The sequence below is a fragment of the Archocentrus centrarchus genome, chromosome 19 (genome assembly GCF_007364275.1).
Source record: "Archocentrus centrarchus isolate MPI-CPG fArcCen1 chromosome 19, fArcCen1, whole genome shotgun sequence".
Taxonomy (NCBI): domain Eukaryota; kingdom Metazoa; phylum Chordata; class Actinopteri; order Cichliformes; family Cichlidae; genus Archocentrus; species Archocentrus centrarchus.
Genome location: NC_044364.1, coordinates 29,528,028 through 29,554,069, shown reverse-complemented (window position 1 = coordinate 29,554,069; position 26,042 = coordinate 29,528,028). Strand labels below are relative to the sequence as shown.

Here is a 26,042-nt window from a genome sequence, read left to right as displayed (position 1 = left end):
TCTGCCCCTGAACTATTAAAGATGTCATAATGTTAAACCTGTTTCCAAAATGAACTCCTCATGATTGTGCCACAGACTGACAAATTCAGGAGCTGAGAAAATTAATGTGCATAATGAATTTATTACAGCTAATTTAACACTGCTTTTGGAGGGTTCTTGCTTTAGGGATGAGTGTGGCTGTAATGTGGGCTGCACAGTTGTTTAACTTAATTCTGCAGGTGTAAGTTTTTCTGCTCCAGAAGCTCAGAAGGTTGATCTGCTGAGTTCATCGCTGATCTCAGATCAAAAAACTTAACAGCGGCTTGTACACTGGCTACAGGTAAGACTTAATTTGTACATTGATTCAGCCTAGGTTAATGAGGTTTGTCATGCTAATGCTAATATTTAGAAATAGAGAGGATTTCATAGAGTTGAAGGCAATCCTCTGTGTTGCAGTTAATTGATGCTTTACAGCTTCCCAGTGCAGTGGCCATTATTTTTAAGTTGAAATCAAATGGCCAGGAGATCTCAAAGGTGTGATCAAGGGCATAGCCTGGTCAGAGCTAACTTTGTCTTTCCAGGAGAAGGAGAACTAAAGGGTGACACTTCACTGGACATAAGTAATCTGAATACAGAGGGGGTCAGCATGAAGCTGGAGAACAGACAGTGGAGCAAAAGTAGTAAGTTATGGTCAAGCACTCATCAGCCTCAAGGGGGGATAATTGTTGGAGGACATTAGAAAGTGAGGCTGATGATTTGCTATGTTATTAGCAATAATAATAATAATATTAAAACCGCAAGCGGTGATATCGGGCCCTCGCACCTCGACCTGTGGCGCTCGTCGACCCATGCCACATTCGGAGGTCTTGTGATCGTGATGGTGTACAGAAGGTCTGTAGAAAGTTGAATTCTTTTATAGGAAAAGATAGCTTTTGCTCTCGGCATAGAAGCAATGGAATATTTGGGGGTGTGGTCACGGCGCCAGCATGCAAAATAGGGCATGGGTCTGATTGACTTTTCTGATCAGGATGATGTCAAGAATGTTGAAACAAATTTTCATACATTTCACAGAAACTAAGTTTATGGATGCTATAGGAAATTTCATTTGCTTCTGTAGGGGGCGCTCTTGCAACTATAGCCTTGAATCCATAGTTATGGGTTCAGAGTGGCTGTGTACATGAGTGATTACATTGTCAGGCAGATTGGGCAAAGCATGTACGAACACGTGCCCAAACAATTTTGGTCGTGATTGAGAAAAATGAAGGCCAACTTCAATGGCCTGGTGTGACAAGGCCGTTTAATATTTTGTAAAACTTTCCACAATTTTTGATGGGCTGTTTGTCTAGATGATCTGGAGCCAATTTGGTCTCATTGGGTGAAATGCCCTAGGAGGAGTTCATTCAAATAGCAGGCCTGAAAATGGCAAAAATTGACACCTTCAATTGAAGATGGCGGACTTCCTGTAGGGTTGGGAGTATGGGTCCAAGAGACTTTTTTGTATGTCTTAGGATGTTACATGAGTGTGCACAATTTCAGAGCTGTAGATAAAATGTAGCTCTGGGGCTAGCTAAAAAACATGCTATTTTATATTTCAAGCTGCCAGTAGGGGGCGCTCTAACGTTTATGGACTTTGTGCATATCAATGTGTTCAGGGCAGGAGGCTTATTAAACTGATGAGGATTTTGTAAGGAATGGTGAAAGATATTTTCATGTATTTCAGAGCAAAACTAATTCTGTGGACGGTCATACAAATTTTCATTTGCTTCTGTAGGGGGCGCTATTGCACCTACAGGCTTGAATCTGTAGTTATGGATTCAGGCTGGGTGTGTACATGAGTGATTAAATTTTCAGGCTGATCAGACAAAGCATGTGCGAACAAGTGCACAAAAAAATTTGGTGGTGAGGGAGAAAAACGAAGGCCAAATTCAATGGCCTGGTGTGACAACACCGTTTAATTTTTTGTCAAGATTTCCACAATATTTGATGGGCTCCTTGTCTAGATGATGTGGAGCAAATTTGGTCTCACTGTGTAAAATGCCCTAGGAGGAGTTCATTCAAATACCAGGCATGGAAATGGCAAAAATTAACACTTTCAATTGAAGATGGCCGACTTCCTGTAGGGTTTCGGGTAGGGTCCAAGAGACTTTTTTGTACGTCTTAGGATGTTACATGAGCCTCTACAATTTCAGAGCTGTAGATAAAATGTAGCTCCGGGCTACTCAAAAAACATGCCATTTTCTGATATTTCGAGCTGCCACTAGGTGGCGCTCTAACGTTTATGGACTTTATGCATATCAATGTGTTCAGGGCAGGAGGCTTATTAAACCACTGAAGTTTGAGGCAGATTGGGCAATGTGTCTTTGAGTTACAGCCCTTTATGTCTTGATGGTGAAACATCAAACTTTGCCCTCCCGCCATGGTCACGCCCTTTGGCAAAAGCTCAGTTTTGAAAACAGTGTAAGCCCAACTCCTTAAGGCTTTCCAGGGGAAATTTGAGATGGTTCTGCTCCACCACAGTAGAGGTGGACCTCTAAGTGTAAAACATGACATTTCCTGCTCCCACTAGGTGGCGCTGCGATTGTCATAAAATATTGCCATATGTATGTGTTCAGGGGCGGATACTCATCCTACTTAGAAAGTTTGATCCAGATTGGAGTATGAAGGTATGAATGAGACCCAATCAAAATTTCATCGCGAATGATCAAATTTCAGGGGGGCATAAGGGCCACGCCCCCTGGTCAAAAACTCACCATTTTTTAAACGTAGATTCCCCTTGGTGTGTAGATGAAACACACCAAATCTGAAGTTGATAACTTCTAAACCCTTTGAGTTATTAGAGAAAGTCTGAAGGGTGCAAATCGCCAAATTTGCATGTTTGAGTAAAAATGGCTGACTTCCTGTTGGGTTTAGAGCATGGCCCCAAGAAGATTTTTTTGTGCGTATGGATGTGATACATATGTGTAGCAAGTTTCATAAATGTACGTGAAACACAGCGGTGGGGCTGTACTTTAGGGGGTGCTACTGAGGCATTTTGGCTGGCCCTTGCCCGAGGCCATTAAAATACTTAAATTTTCGCCAGGTGTGATGCATGTGCAAAGTTTGAGTTTTTGAATATGATAAAGCCCCCCAAAAGCAAATTCATTTCACTGAATAATAATAATAATAAACAGAGCAAAAACAATAGGGCCTTCGCACATTTCGTGCTCGGGCCCTAATAACAACACAGTCAAACCAAAGTAAAAAGAAAATCTTGCTGTGTGATGCATCTTTCTTTAAATTGACAAATTTCTTCTGTAGACTTCTGAGTTCATTGTACTGCTGCCATCATGATGACATCATTGATGAAGATTAATGAGCCCGTCCCAGAAGAAGCCATGGTAGCCCAAGCCATGACATCACCTCCACTGTGTTTCACAGATGACCTTGTATGTTTGGGATCATGAGCGGATCCTTTCTTTCTCCAAACTTTAGCCTTTCTATCACCTTGGTAACAGTTCATCTTTGTCTCATCAGTCTATAAAACTTTGAATCTGAATTTCTGAGGCTCCAGCCTGGCCTTCCTGTTCTTTTTACTAATTCGTGGTTTGCATCTTCTGGTGAAGCCTCTGTGCTTTTGTTCATGAAGTGAACAGTAGATTGTGATGTTTTAGGGCCTTTCTTTACAGTACTTACAATGTTTCTGTCATCAGCTGCTGTTGTTTTCCTTGGTCTACTTGTCCCACATCTGTTATTTAGTATACCAGTGATGACTTTCTGCTTCAGGACATTCCAAGCAGTTGTATTGGCTATTGTCAATGTTTTTTCAAACACTCTGATTGATTTTCCATCTTCTCTCAGCTTCACAATTGCTTGTATTTCACCAACAGACAGTTCTCAGGTATTCAGGTTGGTTACTCCTCTAAGTAGTGCTACTTATTGTTTGAATAATCAATTAACAGGACACACCTGGGCAACAAAACACACCTGTCAGTTGCATGTTCCAGTACAGTTGCTCACAAGAAAAATAGGTGGGTTCAGACAATAGGTGCTATCTTCTGAACTGTGTATCAGTTCCAGATGTAAATACCTGGAATAAAAAAGTATATGTGCGTGTCTAGTCTCCTATTCTCTCCAAGTCTCGTTCTTGAATTTTTAATTGAAGAAGAATGAATGAGCGTTTTAATAAGTTCAATACATTGTAATAATATTACAAACAGCCAATCGTTTTTTTGTTTTTGTTTTTGTTTTTAAATAGAAGAAGAGAGATCCAAGCCTCTGCTATTGAGAAAAATGAGGTCAAGCATCAGGCACGGGTACGTTTTCCTCTCATGACCGCTAATCATTCCTGTAATGACAAACGTTTTCCTGTAGATGGCAGTATCGACCATCTTTTGTCCCAACAGTACTGCGATTGGTCCTGCCCGGAGTTCAGCTCACGTAGTTGTCATATCAGCCAATAGGAAGACTGTAACGAAAGTCGTTTCAAAATAAGAGCTGAAAGCAATCATTTGCCCTTTTCTGCACCACGTATGCTTTTACTTCGACAGTAAAGGTAATTTTACCCGGAAGTTAATGAGGTATCTGCCGCTGTATCGCTGGTGGATAGATAAGCAGCATCTATGGCAGGTCCTAGTAGGAAGCAGATGTTGAGGTTTCTCAGCCAAGCGGGGGCTTTTATCTTGACCCGGTTTGGATTTTGGAACTGCTTCAGTATGCTGATGCTGTTTGCTGAACGAGCGGACTCGAAAAGGTAAATAAAGAACGAGAAAGCTAGCTCACGGTAGCTAACAGCTGGCCAATATTCAATCAAACTTCCAGAAAAACAAGTCTTCATATTAAAACGATATTACAAAGGTTATAGCTCGAAATGTTTCGTTAGTGCTGTGAAATCTGAATTAACAAGGCAACAAAGTTACATGAAATAACCTTTTTCTTATAAACGTGGAAATGGGCTTGCTAGCTTATGGGGGTTGGACTGCAGAAATTAACATCAGGCAGAAGTTTTTTGGGGCACCAGAGCTGGTTTAAGATGAGATGCCAGGTTATATTTAGCCTCGTCTGTAATTTTAGGTCGGGCAGGCTATAATTTGTCTTGCTTAGTCGTGGTTTTCGTCAGTTTTGACACTGGGAGTATATTGTTTCAGTCTGTGGTGGACAACCACACCCCTTTGAACCACCCTGTAATTACAGCAGCTCTACGGAAATTTTCCACATCTTTTATCAAATCTGCCTGCTTGGTTTATAAATGCCAAGGAGGCCACTGAGTACCTCAGAGGGACAGCTCAGGTTGAGCGGTTTGAAGACAAAATTAGAGAGGCAAGGCTGAGGAGGAGGTATAGTGGATATACTGGCCAGAGCGTGTGGAGCTGCCTGGCAGGAGGAAAAGAGGAAGACCACAGAGAAGATTTAGGGATGTAGTAAGAGTGGACATGCAGAGGATTTTATCCACTGTTAGTGGTTACCATGTATAGTCATAAGGGTAGCGTTTCTTGTTTCTCATTTTCCTGTTTCATTATTATTGTTTTTAAATACTAATAAATGTATTTTTGAGGAAAATGAAAAAATGTCAGTGCAAAGCCAGTTAGAAGATTATTAATGTTAATTATTATTTATAATTATTATTAATTATTAATGTGTTTCATATATATTGTAGCTACCTCAGTGCAATACACAATAATGTAACAAACAGTTAAAAAAAAAAGTAAATTGCATAGGGTTTTTCTTTCAAAGGATTTTTCTGTCTTCTTACAAGTGTTTAGCCATAAAATGTGGAGATATAGAAGTGTGTGTGTATATATATAACACACACACAGCTAAAAATAAATAAAGGAACACTTTGAAAACACATCAGATCTCAATAACAAAAAAAAAAATTTATGCTGGATCTCTACACTGACATGGACTGGGTAATGTGTTAGGAATGAAAGGATTCCACATCGTTTGATATAAATTTAAGTTATCAACCTACAGAGGGCTGAATTCAAGAGACCCTTAAAATCAAGGTGAACAAAAGATGAGGCAGGCTAGTCCATTTTGCTGAAATTTCACTGCAGCAACTCAAGATGGTACTCAGTAGTTTGTATGCCTGACAATGTCGGGTCTCCTAATGAGCTGTGGGGTCCTGGGGGTTCTCCTCCGAGATTTCAAACAGGAGCATCACTGATCTCCTGGTCAGCTGAGGTGCAACCTGGTGGTGTTGGATGGATGTTGGTGCTCTATTGGATTTAGGTCAGGCAACCATGGTGCCCAGTCAATGGTATCAATTCCTTCATCCTCCAGGAACTGCCTGCACACTCTCAACACATGAGGCCGGGCATTGTTGTGCACCAGGAGGAACCCAGGACCCACTGCACCAGCGTAGGGTCTGAAAATAGGTCCAAGGATTTCATCCTGATACCTGATGGCAGTCAGAGTGCTGTCGCCTAGCCTGTAGAGGTCTGTGTGTCCCTCCATGGATATGCCTCCCCAGACCACCACTGACCCACCACCAAACCGGTCATGCTGAATGATGTTAGACACCATAATGTTCTCACAGCTTCTCCAGAGCCTTTCATGTCTGTCACATGTGCTCAGGGTGAACCTGCTCTCATCTGTCAAAAGCACAGGGCTCCAGTGGTGGACCCGCCAACTCTGGTATCCTATTGCAAATGCCAACCAGGCTCCACGGTGCCAGGCAGTGAGCACAGCGCCCACAAGAGGATATCGGGCCCTCAGGCCACCATCATGCAGTCTGTTTCTGATTGTTGGGTCAGAGACGTTCACACCAGTGGCTGCTGGAGGTCATGTTGTAGCTCTGCAGTGCTCATCCTGTTCTTTGTTGCACAAAGGAGGAGATCCCGGTCCTGCTGATGGGTTAAGGACCTTATTATTTTTTTTATTTTTGGCCACAGCGGCTTTTATGGGCAGTTCCTTGTCCAGTTCTCCTACAGTAACTGTTTGTCTCGTGGAATCTCCTTCATGCGTTTGAGACTGTGCTGGGAGACACAGCCAGCTTCTGGGAATGGCATATATCGATGTGTCATCCTGGAGGAATTGGACTACTTGTGCAACCTCTGTAGGGTCCAGGTATGACCTCATGTTCCCAGTTGTGACTCTGACCCTAGCCAAGTGCAGAACCAAGTCAGAGGGGAGAATGTGAGTGTCCTCCACCTGTAAAACCATTCCTGTTTTGGGGGGGTTGTTTCATTGTTGCCCCTCTAGTGCACCTGTTGGTAATTTCATGAACAGCAAAGCAGCTGAAACTGATGAACACCCCCTCTGATACTTACATCAATATCACAGGAGTTTCAATGACTTGATGCTGAACTCTGATTTAAAAAGTGTTCCTTTTATTTTTTGAGCATTAGAAAACATTTTTTTTATGGGGGGGGGTCTTATTTGCTTAAGATAAATGGATACTTTGTTTGTCATATTGGTAGGAAAACCCTTGATTTCTGTTCAGTAATGTAACACAAAAGCTTTTTCTGAGCCAGGAAAAACTTGTTAAATCAATCCACAACATTTAATCTGACACCCTTCCCCTGCATTTACAGGAAACCAGACATCCACATACCATACCTGTATGTTGACATGGGTGCTGCAGTGATCTGCGCCAGCTTCATGTCATTTGGAGTGAAGAGGAGGTGGTTCGCTTTGGCTGCTGCCGTACAGCTTGCTATCAGTACTTATGCATCATATGTTGGAGAGCAGGTGTATTATGGGGAATGGCTTAAGGTGAGTGACAGCCTTTGATTTAAAAGTAAGAGATAAAGTCAGTTATCAGCCCACAGATTGATTTTTAGTGTTATTTGTTTGAGGAAGACGGGTACTTGTTACAAATGTGAACTTCACATAGGACGGCAATAACTAAAAAGGGTTTAAACAAAGAATCTCCAGCAATCGTTGTGACAGGTTGTGTGATTTGTTTGTGAAGGAAGACACCTGAAACACTTTAATTAAAAAAATTATGACATTTAATCTATTAAAGAATCAGAGGAAATTACGTGTACACGGGCCATTTGGTTCAGGGAGAGAGGCCTTCTCAGCAGCTGCCTGTGCTCCCTCCCCAGAAGAGCACTGCTCCAAGCTAAACATAAGTGATTTACAAGCACGATCTTAACATGTTATCCAGGAGCTTCGGCTTCTTCTCCCATATCTTTATTATAGGGCTTTGTGTTGGTGTACCACATGAATTCTTGAACTTCTGAAGACAAAGTTGTTTTATGTCTGTTGATTAATGTACTAAATTAAATTTTTGACTAAACTTCTACTAAATGAGGTACTGGCCTGGATCAGTGTTTAAGTTATTTGTAGGGGTGGGACTCGATTAAAAAAATTAATCGAATTAATTACAAGCTTTGTAATTAATTAATCGAAATTAATCGCATTTTAATCGCATTTCAATATTTGACATGAGAAATATTAATTTAAGTTTAGTTGATGAATAAATCAATATACATAAGCTTAAACTTCAAAATCTTGTTTATTTTCCCACCAGTCTACTACACAGACCAATGAAGGGTGGAAGTGCTCCTGTGATAAGCAAACTCCTGAAATTAAAGTTAAGCATCATAACTGGATAGTTTTATTCAACATTAATGTCTCACTTGTTATAGTTGGAAATTAATCATTCTCTCAGCTGTATTCCTTGATGTTGAAATGTGTCATGCTTGTTTTAACAGCTTATTTTGAATAAAATAATTAAAATTAAACCACAAAAAGGAGAAAAAGTTCGTTCTCCGTTTAACAGCTGCTGTTACACAGCTGGGCTTCACACTCACGGTTGCTAGGCGACATGAGCTACAGGTGAGGATAGGTGACGCTGATATGAAGGCTAGCCGCTCACGTCCTCCCTTTGCGGTCTTCGTGGGCTCTGAAGGACGTGGGCCGGGTCCTTCGCAGGATGCGGCCCCTAATTTGGACATTGTGCGTCGATATAATCTGTATGCCGGGAACTCGTGCACTGAGAAATGTTCCACGGTGCAAAGTGCGTTAAAATGCGTTAAAAATTTTAATTCGTTAATTTCCCCGTAATTAATTAATCGAATTTAACGCGTTAAAGTCCCAGCCCTAGTTATTAGACAAAAGTAGATCTGTGTCAAACGTGCAGGTAAAGCTGGATCTGGGCCACCACTACAAGTCTGAGAGTGGAGTACTTTATTAGCCACTGTAGTAGGAAGTCTCAAGAGCTTGAAAAAAGGCGACTGGATTTTTCATGTTTTGAAGACGAGGCTTCTTCAATTCTGAGCTGAAAATTAAAGGAGCCTCTTGGATAAAGATGTGAAACATCTTCACAAAATGAAAGAAATCCAGTCGCCTCTTTTTTTTCCTTCTTCAAGCTCTTGAGACTACCGTGACCTGGATGACTGAGAATCCACACAGACACTATAGTAGGAACTTGGGGCAGATTGTTACAGCCTGAACCTTCTTCACTGCAGGTGCGGATGTACTCCAGAGCGCTGGCCATTATTGGAGGCTTTCTGGTTCTGGCCAGCGGGGCGGGGGAGGTATACAGACAGAAGCCTCGCAGCAGATCCCTGCAGTCTACTGGCCAAGTTTTTCTGGGAGTCTATCTTATCTGCATGGTAAGACACATTTCACTTCTATAAATTGGGGCAGATCCAGGACACGCTGGTTTGGGAAAGCTCGTTGTCTTCCCAGAAGAGCTGCAGGCGGTGGCAGGGAGGAGGGAGGTGGACCAGACCCAGATAAAGAACAGAAGATGGATTATGCATTTCCTTTTGTGGCTGCTATTCAAACTACCATAACATGGATTTTGTTAAAAACATTTTAACAACTTTTCTAAGAGTGAGATTAAACTAGAGCCACAATTAGTTTTTACCCTGCAGTTATTTTGATAATTAATGGTGATTGTTTGCAGGAGTTTGGGTCCAGTTTGTTAAATGTGAAGTTTTGTTGTTTTCACTCATTATCTTTGTGAGCAGAATAGGTTTTAATTATGAAGGTTTGCTGCTTATTTGCACTTACTGGGGTTAGGTTAATTGGCTAATCTAAATTGCCCATAGGTGTGAATGTGAGTGTGAAAGGTTGTCTGTCACTCCGTGTTGGCCCTGCAACAGGCTGGCGACCTGTTCAGGGTGTACCCTGCCTCTCGCCCTATGACAGCTGGGATAGGCTCCAGCCCCCCCGCGACCCTTAACAGGATGTGCGGAAGCGAATGGATGGATGCTGCTTATTTTCCTCAACGTCTTCATAAACTGGCTCTCTTTGTGCTGCTCAGTTAATTAGTTTAAATTCTGAACCTTCTGATCGATCAACAAGAAATGAGCTACTAGAAATGTGTGTGCATAAACCAGATAATCATCATGGGAAATAATAACAGGATTCCATGCTTTTCTGAATAAAGTTAATGAGTTCAAACAGCTTTCTATCAAACTGTTTTTAGTTTTAATGCTGCAGTACCATTTTCTCCCCACTAGGTGTACTCCCTCCAGCACAGCAAAGAGGACAGGCTGGCCTATCTAAACCACATCATTGGGGGAGAGCTCACGCTGATGCTGCTGGAGGTGCTGTTCGGTGTTCTGGCTCTGGCCTTCCTCTCCAGCTGCTACATCCGCCTGGCTGCCCAGATCCTGGCCACCATCCTTCCTCTCATCATCCTGTTCATCGACGGCAACATCGGTTACTGGCACCACACTCGTAAGGTGGAGTTCTGGAACCAGATGAAGCTGATGGGTCATAATGTGGGCATTTTCGCTGCTGTACTGATCCTGGCTACCGATGGTTGAGCAGTCATCCTCTCAGACAGTTTTTATGGACCGAGGCGTCTGCACAGGATGATGATGATGGTGGTCTTTTCATCATGGCCCAACTCTGTACTCAAAGCTGCCGTCACTCAGTGACGCCTCAGGATTTGGGATTGAGACGGTTGGATGTAAGCTGCGTCGCTTGTCCCATTTCTAACTTTGGTTTTGCAAGAAAGAAAAAAACACAATCTTGTTTTTTTTATTTTAATAATTTATTTGGATTTATGTTTACATTTTTGTTTCTGTTATGCTCTGAAACATGACACTGTTAGTGCTACAAACCTACAGGGAACTGTAAAACGTTCAGTCACTATTTACAGTAGATGGTTTAAATATGTGGCACGGGGAAACTCGCTGTGTGATAAATTAAAGGAAAAACCAACATTAAGCTGCAGCTCAGTTACCACAAATCATAACTGATTTGGTAAATACTTAACGTCACACATTTATTGAACTTTAAAATGTCTTTTTAACCGTGGATTGCCTTGAATTGTAAAACTGATTCAAAATATTTTTTTTTAATGCAGTGGTGGAGTGGGCGTTCAGTCAGGACTTAGAGTTAGACTGGTGGGGATTTTTGACCCTGAATCCAGTCTCTGATGGGCAGCTGCTGTCTAACAGCACCTCCACAGCAACCACAGAGCCTAACACAGCTGACTTTGGGTCAGAGGGAGAGGTGGGGTACGCCCTAGGTGGGTTGCCAGACCACTCACACGTGTAGCCAATTTAGAACTTCCATATGTATTGAATTACCCCCTTTTTTTTTTTCTTTACTGGAGTGGGTTCAAAGGTTCAGGTTTTACCTTTGATTTAATTTAATGTCTCCTTAGTATTGCTTCTGTAATGGAATGACTGTGCCGGCCTTGTGGAAATAAACTGTTTAATGCAGTGCTTTAAACGGGCGTCCCTGTCTGACATCAGACAGAATAAATGATGGACGTCGCCACCGTGACGTCTGCCGCTGGTTTTCGAAGTCCTGTTTTGAAGCCGAGGTGAGTGTTTTCACCTCTGCTATTGTGACGTTACGAGAAGCAGGTGGTCTGAGTTTGAAACCGCACACTCATTGGTTAACAACTTGTCAGTCACAAGTTGTTAACCAATGAGTGTATCCCAGATAATCCTTCCAAAATTTACAAAATGGATTTCATTATTGATTCAATATGAGCCCAAGCCTGAGGGTCGTTTTCCCATAGACTCCTACAGTACCGGAAATCTGCTTTTTACAACCACCTGTGTCGCCTCCTGGTGGCTGTTAAATAGAATGCATGTTAAAGACACTGCCTTGGCTTTTCAGACCCAGAAGCTACGCCCAGCTTTTATATCTATATCTGTAATACAGGGTTTGGTTTGGTTTTTTAAAATAAAATGCTTTTGTTTGTATAAATAATGGTCACATTTCATATGAAATGAATTTAGATACATGGGTATCGAGTTATTGCGAGTTGCTTCACTTTACTGAAAATGACAGTTGTGTGTGTGTGTGTGTGTGTTCTTTGGTGTGACCGCTTCAGCTGAACGTTCAGTGAACAGCGTTTCTTCCTTGAATGTCAAGTTGAAGCTGAAACCTTGGAGTTTTTCCTTCTCACTGTCGGTGAGTGTTTGCTCATAGGGGGGTCGTCTTACCGCTGGGGTTTCTCTCGATCTTTACCTTTACAGTAGAAAGCGCCTTGAGGCAGCTGCTGTTGTGATTTGGCGCTGTATGAATAAAATGTAACGGATCCCTCGGGTCCAAGACGCTGCAGTGTGTTTAGGAATCATAATTACCAGCACGACTGATTAAAAATGCATAAAGCCTGTCCAGTCTTATATTTAATGTGTGACTTGTGTTAATGTCTGAACCAACATGTAGCTCAACACAAAGAAAGCTTTATGTAAAGATGCTAACCTCACTCAGCCATTCCAAACCTGCAAGACTGGTCGGTCTGTTTCTGTGTGATGTGAACCTTTGCAATAGTTTTGGCCACTGTTGCTGTAGTGACGTTTCTGCAGGTGCTGCTGATGGTATTTACATGAAAAACCCAGCAACAAGACAGCCAGTATGGTGTGACCGTAGTGTCACAGCCCATATGGAACATACTACAGGTTTAGCTTATTCTCTCACTTTAAGAAGGTCAGCAACTATAGGAAAGATCCGGTACCGGAGACCGACCAGTTCTCCAAATGCCTCAGGGTTGAGATGTGGATGTCGTCATCAGAGCAGTGTTGGGCCTGATGCTGAAGGAGCCCTACACCCACATTACAGTGATCAGTCTCTTCTGTGTTAAACTGCCCTGCTGCGCTCTCTGGTTTGCTGTAATTTGTAGATAAAGTCAGCTTCCTCTTCTTTCACATGTAGGTGTAGTTTAGGAAGTATTCAAGATGATAAGCATAAATCTGTTACGCAGAACATATGGGTACACTTCTTTGATATCTCTCCCCTTTCCTACAGCGCCTTCTTTGCGAGTATAAAAAAGCTTTAAAGGGCATTGAAAACAGATTAGAAAATTATATTTTGCACTTGTCTAAAGGCTGCATCAGCTTCCAGATCCAGGCCACACATCAGCCCCAGAACGCCTGCGAATGAAAAGGATGCATCACTTTTCTTGTCCCTGAGCTTCTGCTTCATTTGAGGCTTGCTTGTTCTTACGGTTGCGCTCCGCTTTCACCAGCGCACCGATGACAGCGAGCATCACAGTGATGGTGATGACCAGCACCGAGGCGGTCTCAGCTATGCACAGTTTGCTGTCCATTGAAGCCAGGAGGCTTCCGGCCAGCTGAGGGGGAGCGTGACAGATGATGTCCTTGTAGTCCTCCACGTGCAGATGCCGCACATGGTTGATCTTGCCGAAGATGCGCTGCAGTTCACAGTCACAGATCCAGGGGTTGAGGGACATCTGAAGGTAAGTGCTGGTTGTCTGGAGTTTCAGGAAGGTCTTGAACCTGATGTGCTCTAGCTGGTTTCCCTTGACACCCAGCAGAGTCAGCCTTCGCAAGGGAGCCAGAGCTTCAGGCTCAATCTTTGAGATGTTGTTGTAGTTGAGCAGCAGCACCTCCAGGGCTTGCTGCCTGTTCAGCTGGCCATCTTTAAGCACATTCAACCTGTTTCCGTCCAGGTTGAGGAGGCTCAGTCGAGACAGGCTGTTCAGAGCCCTGATATCCAGCCCTCGGATGTGGTTGTAACTGAGGTCCAGTTTCTTCAAGTTGTCACAGTCTTCCAGTGATGTGGAGTCTAAGTGCTGCAGCAGGTTGTGGCTCAACCGGAGCTCCTGGAGGGAGTACAGACCCTGAGAGAAGTCCCGAGGGAGCCAGCGCAGCCGGTTAAAACTCAAGTCCAACCTCTCCAAAAACTGCAGTGATGACAGAGACTGAAATGCAGAAGGAAATTATTAATGACGCATGAGTCAAATCAGCTGAGTTTAGATAGTGGTTCAAAAACAGTGGAGCGTTACCAGGTATGCTTTCTCAACAGCGTTTGGATATATACTGAGCTACACTACGTTCCATGTTTCCAACCACAACACTAAACAGAGCTGTGCTGACTTTTTACTTTGCCTCTGTTTAAGTAAAATATTTTATTTTGGACTGCTGATTGGAGAAACAGTGATTTTAAGATGTCGAGCTACACTCTGGAAAAGTGCAGCATTTTCTGACACTTGTACTCTTTTTCTCCTTGAATGCCTACTAAGAGTAACCTTGTTTCTCTTTTCTGGACTGAGCGGTCCTTTTGGTCCTCCTCCCAGAGCAAAATAACTGGGTGTGCATCAGAAGTCAGTGACGGTGATTTCTGCCCTTGGAAAAACCTGGAACCCATTCAAATGGCCATCAAACCGCAAACATGGTGAAGGCTCTGTCATGGTTTGGGCTGCATTTGAGCTAGCAGTGTTTGAGATGTCAAAAATTGATGTAATTATGAGCACAGAAAAGTGCAGTCAGATTTTACCATCTAGAAAGTGAAAGCTTCATTTTTCAGCATGACAATGATCCCAAACTCACTGCCAGTGCAGTAAAAGCATCCCTGGATAGAACAACACGCAGTAGAGCTCCAGATTCTGGACCTCGCCATTACTGAAGCAGCGTGGGATCATTCCTGAAGAAAGCTGCCTAAAAGAGTTCAGGCTGTATTGAAGCATAAAGGTGGTCATGCCAAATATTGACTTTCAAGCTCACTGGAATTGTACAAACTCTGTCTTATTAACTGTGTTTCTATGTATGTTTGCGTGTTTCAATAAATCACTGCACCCATTTGCTTCACAATATTTATAGAAATGTAGGTTTGCTCAAGAGTTTTATACAGTACTCTATAATTGAAAATACAAGCCAGTTACAACCAACAGTTGTGTGGCGCTTACACGCTCTCCCTGTGTGGCTTCCTCACACAGTCCAAAGACAGGTATGTTAGCTCACCTGCTGGTTACAGGTGTGAATACAAGCGTGACGTTTGTACCCTGCCTCTCACCAGCCTCAGCTGGGATAGACTCCAGCCACCCCGGACTGGATTTCAGTAGTTATTATATAATACTGTGCACTTGCAAAAATTTGGTCAAATTTGCTGGTTGTGTTGAAAACTTGGTGAAATATTCAGTCCTAAACTTCTTAAATATCCTTCTTACAAATAATAACACCTGAGACCCAAAGTAAACAGAATGTTTGTAAACAAAAACTACACTGAAACGAGTCAATCTGGAATCAAACTGAAAGAAAGCTTTTTGCACGAGTATTTTTCATAATCAAATCAGTTTGCAGTACTCCCTTCATTACCAACACTTTGTGCCACGTTTCCCTCCCAGTATGTTTTTTCTGTTGCCAAAGAATCTAAATACTTCAGCGGCACTAAAATATCAAACAGAATATGCACAATAACCAGCTCTGATTCGGGTACCTGTGGGTGCAGAATATGGATGCTGTTGTTGGACAGGAGGAGGACCTTGAGTGACCACAGTCCTATGAACGACCTGGCGTGCACCTCTGTCACTTTGTTCCCACTTAGGTCCAGCAGCCAGGTGCCGTGGGAGATGCTGGACGGGACCCGGGTCAGCCCACGGGACCTGCAGTCCACCAAGTCTGAAGATTCATAGCACAGGCAGGGGCTGGGACACAGCTTGAAGCCCAGCACAGCGTTCAGGAGGAGAGGCAGCAGAGGCATCGTGCCGAGAACAGTACAGCCGCTGCCGGACATCTTGCAGAGATGCGATTGACCTCACTCCTGCTGAAAGGCATGGTTACCCTCTTGTATTCCCTCCGAGAAATGCATGTAGAAACCCAGAGAATTTGTTGCAAGGGTGCAGTAACGCTGTCATTTCAGCAACTTCTCTATGAGCAAACATCGAACCACTCCTGATTAGAGAGGGATTAATGGCTTAAACAGATGATCACATAACCACCACATCAGGGCAGCAAACTCGTTCCGTTCTGGATCCTTTCCTAAAGTGAGGATTTCCATCTGCTCCTCTTTATGGATATATTAAGCCCCTTTTCATCACAGAACTCGCTTGAGCCTGTGATTTCTCCACCATGTTACATAAGAGTGTATGAGTTTTTATAATCTCCATTAAGGTAAAGACAGCGCTGGTAATAACGCAACAGAAAAGCCTCAAGTTGTGACTTCAGTACAGCACTCCTCAGGACCATCATCTGTGCAGCACCGAGGATCAGTCAGCAAAAACAAGCCAATATTTAGAGACTGAGCCCCAGAAATCTGGTACATGTTCTCAAAAGTGAAGATTGTTTATAATACTAGGTTTTTTTTATTATATATATATAGTATTTTTGTACTGTAAGACAAAAAAATGTCAATCCAGCTTCACCTCTGGGAGCATTTCTACATTTTTCTGACATTTTAGAGCCCAAATAATTATTAATTTACTCAAAAATAAACTGCAGAAAACCAAAATTTAAAACATCGCGGTCTTAAGACAACCGGAAGATATCAGTGACCAACAAACAAGCATCCAACAACTCCAGCCTACCTGGACTGTAGCCTTACTTCCATCCACAAAACGAATTTTCCACACAGCTGCATTAGTGCTACTCATTTCACTACACATTAAAAAAACTGCACGGATTTACTGTCCACTGCTCTGTGCTGCCCACAAATGTTACCAACCAGCTTTAGAGAAATCCAGAGGCTTAAAACATTTAAAGAATTAATTTGAAAGAGCTCCCTGTAATTACATGGATCACAAACAGGACAGGAAGAGACACCAGGTGGCACCCACATCTGATGAACACAGGGTCCTTACTGACAGCTGATGGTCAGTTCAAGCACACAAATCACAAATTTATCTGTGACATGTTCATTATTTTACCCTCAGAAATGCCTCCAAACAGCCACATATTTATACAGAGGACGACCCATAAACTCAAGGCTGAGACAAGAGAAAGACTCTGGTAATAATGAAAGAAAAACAGTCCTTTTCTCAAAAAAGTCGTTGAATTACAGTATTACAGTCAGAATTTTTGTTACTTTTATTTTAGAAAATGTCCTTTAAAGTGTGGCATTTCAAGTCACATTTTGTTTAAAATACAGAAAATACAGACAGTAGAACATGGATACAGCAAAAAAAAAAAAAATAATAAAGGAAACATGACAGAAAATAAAGCTAACAAGCCTTTCTGACTGCTCTAGTTTTCTCTTTTTTCAAATGGAACTGAAGGCAAAGGAAGGAGGGTGGAAAAGAAAAGGCTTCAGGAACAAGAGGGAAGGAGTGGGGGCAGAATGAGACAAGTTAGTTAAGGAAACTATGGTTGCTTTATGGTTCATGTTTAAATTATTCTTTATAAAGTCTAATTTAAGATTTAATCTTTCCTCTTTCTTTTTTTGTCTTTTTCTTTTAATGGTATTTTGATCTTCGGGATCCAGGGCCCTCAGCGCTCCTCCTGGTGATCTCCGACTGTGGAGAAGGAATGCCGACTTTGTCTGGCAGTGGGAACAAAACCACCCGCGTCACCTTCTCCGGCCGACCCGCACCGCCAACTCAAGAAGATAAAGTGGAGTCCTTCTGTGTTTGCTGTGCTTGTGAACGTTGCATGGACTTCTGACTTTCCACGTCTCTAAAATGTTTCTCAACCTGTGAGAATAAAGCAAAAAAAATAAATATATATATATATTAATGGATGAGGAAGAACTGTGAGAGAGACTTGAACCAGCTAAGGCTTACAAACAGAACATGGACACAGGACACTGTCGTCAGCCGCGGGCAGCTCAGCATATCAATAACATTTTCTGAATATAAGAAGTACGTCTCATACCGAATTCCTGTTACAGCCCCCAAACTCACTCATTTTTAGTTACCCCCTCTGAGACTGCAGCTAAAGCAGAGTTAGGATGTGGTGCAGCATGCGCCATCAGTCAGATCCATGACCGACTGGTACCTATCAGCACTGTGTTATCAGATTTTGGAGTGCACTGGAAATGGGCGTACAGCAAAAATGAGAGAATGAGCTTCAGCACGTTTCAGAAGCTGCTCTCTGCTCCAAGCAGTACACACTGTTTCTGCTCAGAGGAGGACAGGAAGGCACAGCTCAGCGGAGGGATCTGCATGTTTTCATTTGCCACATATTTTAAGCCTGTATCCAGGCTTGGCACTGCCACGACAGTGGTTCTCAAATCCAGGCCCCGTGGCCCGGTGTCCTGCAGGTTTTAGATGTGTCTCTGCTTCAACACAGCTGAGTCAAATATAGAAGTCATTAGCAGGACTCTGGAGAACTCGACTGCATACTGAGGAGGTAATTCAGCCATTTGATTCAGGTGTGTTGGATCAGGGACACTAAAAGGTGCAGGACACCGGGCCACGAGGCCTGGATTTGAGAACTACTGCACTACGAGGAGACTAGCTTGTGACTTCCTGAGACTGGGTTTGTGTCTCCCCTCGGTCTTGAAGTGGGGCTGTTGTGTAAATGTGTTAACTATGCCATATCACATAAAACACAGAAACGGCATAGGAAGCCTGGCCAATGCAAATGCAATGCAAAGTGACAAAATGGTCAACAAGCCCAATCTAGAAAAAGTAAAACTCACAACATTTCCACAGGTGAACCTGTGGAAGGATTATTAGTGGTTCCCTTGATCTCCGGATGGGCGTCTCACACTGGTTCGCCTTCATGGGCGCCTAACAGCTGGCACTCAGCTTAAGCTCTGTCACTCACCCCGGTGCTGCCATGCAACAGGGTGAGTGACAGAGGTCTCCATCCCTGTCTGCAGCCAGCTGACCTGCAGCTTACTCACCACTCACCCCCCCTTCCAGATGAGTCTGGTAAGTTTATGAATCATCGTGCCAAATAATCCAGATAACAGTTTGTTACAATCGAGCAGCCTTATGTGACAGACGCGCACCCAGGGCAGAGTCACACTTAATGTTGGAAAAAATACAATAAAAAGGGTCTAATCAGGGCAACATTTACCAGTTACACCACTCATGCTTTCTGTCTGTGCCCAAAACAAAAGAGCAGAGCATTACTGACATTTTATTCTAGGCTGAAATTTAATAATCACACCCTTTTATGTTTGTTTTTTGTTGTTAATTTTCCCCATAAGAGGCAGCCAAGCAGAGGCAAAGGGCAGAACTGAACCCATTCAGTGACAGAGCTTTTATTTATATTTTTATATATATGCATGCCTTCAAACAATTACTGATGTCTGTTAATAAAAACAGCAAGAACAGAACATTCAAGACGGAGCACAGCAATCAAACTTCTGTTAAAATGCAGTATTTGGGGCACTCATCGTGGACCAAGGTAAAGTAGCAGAGGTCAAGAGATTTGGGGATTTATTAGATTAATCCAAGAGATGAGTGTGCGCTCACGTACACACAGAAATGAAAATGTCACCTTGGACTCGTCAAAGATGATTAATAAAGGAAAAACAAAATCTGAAAACAAAGTCATCAGTAAAATAAGTTACAGGCCTACATGCACAAGTCGCATCCATAATACACTGAAAACACGAAGTGTAACTACTTACTATTTTGCGTACATGACTTAAAGCGCTTCCCTCTTTGCCTTTGCAGTTCTCCACCTGGTAAGGCGGTGAGATTATGACGTCATCCATCACAATAATGTTCTTCTCCTGCCATTTACAGTCTTTGATGCTGCAAAGACAAGAAAACAATCTTTTATCCACAGTTATGTTTTTTGGTGAGTTTCATATTGGTGTTCGTGACATTTATCACTCAGGTAAGTATTTTAAGCAGGTTAAGCAATCGGCACATTTGTAAAACAGAGAGTTAACGACCTGAAAGTGAAACCAGATCCAACAATGGACACGTTTCATATTTCCTCAGGAACGATTCTTTTGGTCTCCCACGTTTTTGAAAACACTTCCAAACAAACTATGTGAGCAGCACTAAAGCTGACAGTTTCAATCACGATGTGACCTTTGAACCAACTCCGAGAGGTGACTGACTGCAGTCTGACTCAGGGCTAAAACACAAGATACCTCAAACTAAAATCTGTCGCCTAATGTTTTAATTTACCAAGAGGCAGATTCATCTTCAGCTCGAAGGGAACATGATGACAATACAACAGGTCTGAAACTATTGCAATTTAAAGTGCAGACTAAGCTTTATTTCAAAGGGTTACCAAATAAACTAATTTTTAATCTTTTAGTGGGCAAATTAAAATGAGCATCATTATATCTTATTTCTAAATTAATGTAGATCCTGAGTTTAGCCTGGACCTCATGGACATCAAAGGCTGGGTTTAATCCTCTTCCGTGATCTTTATGGTTTCAGTCACGGCTGAAGGGAAATTCTTCCTCGATTGGGTTCAGATCAGGTTATTCCTGAAATTTAACTTCTGCTTCTGTAAAGCACCATCCAGTCACCGTAGCTGCATCTGATGTCACACTTTCTTCTTCCTGCTATTCTGGAACGATGTGATCACAGGATCATCTGTCCAAACAATGATGTTCCTAAACTGATTGATCAGTGACTGCAGTTTTGCGCCTCGTCATGAAGTATTCTTCTCTTTATGATGGACGTGTTCTACACTTAGCTCAACTCGCTGGTATTTTTCTCATGATTATGGATCCTGTATTGATCAATCCTTTTTTTGTTTTGGTTTGTTTTTATTGCCAAGCCTACCAATCTGCTGATCTGTCCCCACTACATTTTAAAAGGACCCGATTTGTCTTTGTGACCTAAAGCAGGGGGTTACATTACTCTGCTGAAGTGTCTCTGTGGACACGCCCCCACGCTCACAAAAAACTCGCAGGACTGCCAACATTCCCGAGGAGCCTCATGCTGATGATCCACGCCTCTCAGACCCTGCACGCTTGCAGACACAGAAACTCTAACGCGCCTTTCTGGCCTGCATTGACCGCTCCTTTGACCACATGTTGTAGAGTCATAGAAGCCACTTCCACACTCGGAATAATCTCCAGACCCTTTATCTGCCTAATTTATAAAGTAATGAAGTTTTAGTATAGATAAAACAAAAGCTGTCAGTGTCCATTCTGTCCAAATAAATCTGGACATAACTGAACACATCATGAGCTTTGTTTTCATGCAACTGAGATTCAGAAAATTCCTGGCAGTTTTTACATGATGACCAAAAAAAAAAAAAAGCAATGTATATAATAATCAGTCACTGATACAGCTTTGAACACAGTTTACTGGGTTTTTTCCACTGCCACACACAAAAACTATGTTTTAGAAAACATGTGTACACTGTGAATTTGTCTCTGTTAGAAATTAATTAGTCAGCTTTCAAACTGAGAATATCTGTGAATTCACTTTCATTTCCCCAGCAGACCATCCTCCCTCCTTTGTGAGTTCAGTACTTTCAGTTTTCTAAATAAGTAACACACTTCTGCAGAACTGTCGGGTTTTTTAATTTTTTTATTTCATCTTCCTGTTTTGAGATGGCATAAGAGTTAGAGGCCTTTATGGATATAATCTCTCCGTCTCTCTCAATGAGTGGACACTCATTGATTAGATACACTCAGTGAGAGGGTTGAGTTAGGTTGTTTTTGATTAGATCACAAAGAACTTTAAAGGATTCATGCCATAAAATACTCCCAAATCAGTACTCAATGACACAAAAATATACTGATAATTTTGACCTGATCGGGTCACCGTTTACCCCTCTGACCTGCGATGAGATTAAACAGCAGCGTTCTTACGTTTTGTGAATAGTCTGGAATAGCTGTTGGCCCTCCACAGAAACCCCAGCACTGATTGCATAGGCTTGGGACAGCTTGTCCTCTTTTTCTGTCCGTGCTCGATTGGCAAGCTGCGAAGATTAGAACAGAACAAACGGCATTTTTAGGCACATCAAAAATTTGCTCTGAAACATGAACAGCTTATTCTATTTACTGCAAAAACAAAAATTCTGGTTCCAATTGTGTTTTTTTGGTTTAGCACTCAAACAGTGACCATGGTTCATATAAAAGTACATTGCACTTCCCTCAACAGTTATTCCCACATAAGATTACAGCATTTAAACATCCTCGACGTGTCTCCATTTACTCACACGGCTCAGTTTAGACCTTTTATTTTACGGGGAAATAAAAAAAATCTGACTTTTATTGCTGCTGTGTTCCAATTTTCCAAATCAGGGTCTCAATCCTCTGAAGTCTATTTCTAGATGCCAGCCCCATTTCACAGCCTCTTCAAAACACAGCCTGAATGGCAACTCCATCTTGGCCAAATGAATCCACTGATGAATGCCAAATATTTCTGGAGCATTCAGACAGTCCTCATTGTAAAGTTAGGCGATATCACAATAATTCTGCATTGTTTTAAAGTACTTAAACACGGGGAAAGAAAGAGGACAAAAGACTCAGAAACACATTTTGGTGGTAATTTTCAAACTAACACTGGCATGATCACAGGCTGCACTATCACTCTGATAAGAGAATCACTGCTGTCCTGTATTTTTGTGTAGGACATGGAGGATCCTGGCTCATTAACTAGTGAGTTTTTATTTTCTTGAGTTATGACGTTAAATAAGGTCTTATTTACACGACACTAAATTAATGACACTTGGTGTAAACTGAGGCACAAACACCAACAAACAGTGAAAAAAATGACTGGACCTACCTTGCTAACATTCAGTGATGCTAGAGGGGGTGGAGTCTCGGTGCGGTCATTTATAATGTCCACATCAGAAACAAAGGCTAAGTTGATCAAGATGACGTCGTTGAGGTTTGGCTTGCCACTGGAGGAAGCACATTCTTTGAAGACACTTAAGTCAAGGCAAAAAAACTTTGTGACAGAGCAGGACAGAACAGAAATGATCATTCTCTGTCCCCTGAACAACTCAGACAGCAGTTCTGCACAGAGCAGCTTATTATACAGAGAGCACCGGCTGACGAACGCTCACAGTGAAAGGTAGTGCCAGTCACAGCATCTGACAATGCTGCCACCTGTAGCATCTATGAATGAATGAGGACAGACAGCAAAAATGTGATAAAACAGTAGATATCATACAGCTTGCTTTCTGTGATTATGAACAGCTTTTTCAGCTGAAATTTCCTCCAAATAAACTTTTAAACAAATTATCCAGTGGCAGCTGTTCTCACTTTCCATCCATCTGAATAAAGTCTGCCTTAAATGAATAAAATGCCCATTAATAAACTGGTCACACTGGTTTTACAGATGCTTTAGTTCTCCAGGGAGAAACAGTTCAGAGGAAAAAACAGCCAAACTCAGAAACAAGTGACACAGTGATGATCCACAGCCTCACAGCAAGTCAGCAAACTCAGTATCTATAAACATTTTTTATGGCAAAGCTTTTGGAGAGTAAAACTGCTTTTATCCCCACTCCACTATAATTTATTTTACCTGTCATATTATTAATACAGGAGCGACTCGTCGGTATGACTGAGAGGCGATGCACATATTTGAGTGACCTGTCTGTGTGTGTTTATTTTTTTGGCACATTGACCACAGTTAAGTATGTTTGAAACAATTCATTTCTTTATCAATTGGGCGCAGGCTGCTCATTGTTCATGCCTGTTTATTATTTATTTATAATTCATACCACATATCAAATTTCCTCTCACTGTGCAGTGCCTGGTTATGACTAGTCTGATTTTAGTCTCCTGAGCTCTGCATCACAGACAGGAGTTTTCAACCTTCTTGTGCACCAAAGACCAAACCGGCATTTCATGGCACACCTCAATTCACACCTGCACAGAACATTTCCATCAATTCTTCTTTTGACTGTAGGCACTTACGATAGCCCGCCTGCAGCACATGGACCAAGCATGGTCCCTATCGTTTTGCCCTGTGTCCTACTGTCATGGAGTTTGCCTCTATTAACTCCACAGATATTCCAACAAACTGTCTGCCTGCTTCTGGCTCAAACTGACTGTGGTTTTGAAGTATCCCTGCTTGGCACAATGTTAACAATACCCAACTTGTCCTGATATATGACACTTTTGTGCAGAGGGATGCTGACAACTCCAGCTGAAGCTATATGTACCTTCTCTTTTCTATAGCCAATGAATTGCCTGCTATTTGTTTCACAAAATAAAGTGATACACTGCCCCCTCTCTTACATTTTGCTGTTTTCCCTGCTATCTTTAAGGACCTTTGATGTCCACTATTTTAACAAATTTAAATTCAACTCATTTACTTCCTGTATAGCTGCATTAATAATACATGGATCTCACCAAATTACAAGGCACATCATTTAGGAACCACAGGTTTAACTGTTTTAAAGTGTTTTTTTTTGGCACACTAATTCATTTAAAAAAACAAATAAAAAAAAAAACACGTTACGACTAAGGTATGACTAGTGCTGATGGATAAACTGCATTCTTTAAATAAACACATGGGAAAATGACTGAAAATAAATAAATATCATAAGTCAGTTGATTTTACACACACTATGAAGTCTAACTTAGCACTTTCTTGTTTAACCACGTTTGGGGGGGGGGTCTATCTTAGTGTAAAGCACAAAGACAAACTGGAAGGCTAAAAAAGCACACTTACACATTTATAACCAGTCATAGCGCACATCACAGGCTTCCTCTGACTGTGCAGGGTCAGGGGCCTTACCTTTTGACCTTTAGTGTAACAGACTGTCCAGATAACTTTACAAAAAAGCAAAACACCGTTTTAAGTGTTAAATTAACAATCAGGAAGGCCTTTACCTTCAGCTGTTAGCCCTACCTGCTGTTCATTTGATTTAATCACCTCACAGCTTGGCCACGCTCATGATTACTACACGATAACGTCGTGAGTCTGTGTAATTAACTCGGTGAGCACATAAATAAAGGACATACGTGAAGCACGTTCACTCGTTCACTCATTCACTCACTCACTCACGCTGATGGGTGTAGGCATGTTCGCCAGCAAACTAATGTTAGTAATAAGTTATTACCCACCCCCAAAATGAAAATGAAAATGAACTGTGGCACAGTCACACAATAGTTACAGCTCAGCTGATAAGCTTGAGAATGCTAATACCGTTAATTGAGCTAGCCAGTAGCTGGAGTGTGTGGTTGGCCGAAACTTAGCATGCTAACATGCTAACCGCAGCCTGATTATGTAGCCTGGACTGGAAACTACTCATCTCTAACTTGTACAAATAACCGTGAGCATCTCCGGGTGACGGCGCCACCATCCATGTGAGGTCAATATGTGGACACCGTCAACACGCGAGATGGCCCTAGTATCAGTTAGCTCGCTAACTAGCAACGATTGTGCCTGTTGAGAGCACACAGCCATGATGCCTTACGAGGATTCGCTGCCAGATAGTGATCCATGTTGAGGGCTGGCAATACAATGAGTGGGTTCAAAACACATGCGGTGCTCCAGCAGCTAACGAGAGGCCATGAAATTGCCAAGCAGCCCACACTAAAGGTTTAAACAGACAGGAGACAGACGAGGCGCTACCTTAAACATGAAAATATATAAAACGGGCAAACGTGTGTGCCTCTGCTAGCACCAATTACGCCTGCGCGGATCACTATTTGCCATATTTCGGTTACCCTACAGGCCCTTGCAGCCAGGCAGGCCAGCAACCTCCCCATCCGCAGCTCGGAACAAACAAAAGGATACTCAGAGTTAACATCTTGGACTGGTAGTCAAACGCGACCACTTCTCCTTGCAGACGTTGGCCCAAGCAGGTGACGCATGCGACATGGCTCCCGACGCTAAAATACTCCCCGGGTCCAGGAGCCGCCATCTTCTCCGCCAGGAAACCGGAGCGCCTGCCTTACGTAAAACGACGCGATGTCGTATGGAGACGAAATCAGAGCGTAACGAAATACGTCGATCGTTTCTTCTAATGTGATGAATTATACTTGCTGCCAAATCTAGTCTAAGTAAACTTGTGTCATTGACTCGCTAACTAATTGCTTCTGCCGTAGAACAACTACGAGTACAACTTCTCTCTTCGAAGAAGGATGTC

At 42.3% G+C, this 26,042-nt stretch overlaps 3 protein-coding genes across 4 annotated transcripts; 1 reads left to right on the top strand and 2 right to left on the bottom strand.

Annotated features, from left to right (window-relative positions):
* The first annotated feature begins 585 nt into the window (after positions 1-585).
* On the top strand, positions 586-12,499 carry tmem101 (transmembrane protein 101). 2 transcript variants are annotated; one of them, XM_030755647.1, is made up of 5 exons: positions 586-659; positions 4,214-4,271; positions 7,491-7,671; positions 9,375-9,521; positions 10,377-12,499. In XM_030755647.1, the coding sequence occupies exons 1-5, from the start codon at positions 626-628 to the stop codon at positions 10,683-10,685; spliced, it is 729 nt and encodes a 242-aa protein (XP_030611507.1). In that variant the 5' UTR covers positions 586-625; the 3' UTR covers positions 10,686-12,499. The 2 variants fall into 2 exon arrangements, with proteins under 2 accessions (XP_030611507.1, XP_030611506.1); XM_030755646.1 differs by lacking the exons at positions 586-659; positions 4,214-4,271 and adding an exon at positions 4,541-4,708.
* Positions 12,500-12,627: 128 nt separating this feature from the next.
* On the bottom strand, positions 12,628-16,666 carry LOC115798702 (leucine-rich repeat-containing G-protein coupled receptor 5A). The gene is made up of 3 exons (XM_030755645.1): positions 16,649-16,666; positions 15,562-16,016; positions 12,628-14,047 (listed from the first exon to the last, which is right to left on the bottom strand). Exons 2-3 carry the CDS (start codon positions 15,856-15,858, stop codon positions 13,277-13,279), a joined length of 1,068 nt encoding a protein of 355 aa, XP_030611505.1. The 5' UTR covers positions 15,859-16,016; positions 16,649-16,666; the 3' UTR covers positions 12,628-13,276.
* A 449-nt stretch (positions 16,667-17,115) lies between these two features.
* lsm12b (LSM12 homolog b) lies at positions 17,116-26,025 on the bottom strand. The gene is made up of 5 exons (XM_030755741.1): positions 25,691-26,025; positions 22,721-22,854; positions 21,802-21,911; positions 19,642-19,768; positions 17,116-17,749 (listed from the first exon to the last, which is right to left on the bottom strand). The coding sequence occupies exons 1-5, from the start codon at positions 25,815-25,817 to the stop codon at positions 17,657-17,659; spliced, it is 591 nt and encodes a 196-aa protein (XP_030611601.1). The 5' UTR covers positions 25,818-26,025; the 3' UTR covers positions 17,116-17,656.
* Between the last annotated feature and the right edge of the window lie 17 nt (positions 26,026-26,042).

Excerpts from the sequence above, each read along its gene's own strand:
- tmem101 (XM_030755646.1), top strand. The coding sequence starts at position 4,578 with ATGGCAGGTCCTAGTAGGAAGCAGATGTTGAGGTTTCTCAGCCAAGCG. Across the intron at positions 4,709-7,490 it reads GAACGAGCGGACTCGAAAAG|GAAACCAGACATCCACATAC; the intron begins GTAAATAAAGAA and ends CTGCATTTACAG. Across the intron at positions 9,522-10,376 it reads GAGTCTATCTTATCTGCATG|GTGTACTCCCTCCAGCACAG; the intron begins GTAAGACACATT and ends TCTCCCCACTAG.
- LOC115798702 (XM_030755645.1), bottom strand. The coding sequence starts at position 15,858 with ATGTCCGGCAGCGGCTGTACTGTTCTCGGCACGATGCCTCTGCTGCCT. Across the intron at positions 14,048-15,561 it reads TCCATATTCTGCACCCACAG|TCTCTGTCATCACTGCAGTT; the intron begins GTACCCGAATCA and ends TCTGCATTTCAG.
- lsm12b (XM_030755741.1), bottom strand. The coding sequence starts at position 25,817 with ATGGCGGCTCCTGGACCCGGGGAGTATTTTAGCGTCGGGAGCCATGTC. Across the intron at positions 22,855-25,690 it reads GTCCAAGATGTTAACTCTGA|AATGTGCTTCCTCCAGTGGC; the intron begins GTATCCTTTTGT and ends GTGTCTTCAAAG. Across the intron at positions 17,750-19,641 it reads TAAGTCATGTACGCAAAATA|GTTGAGAAACATTTTAGAGA; the intron begins GTAAGTAGTTAC and ends TTATTCTCACAG.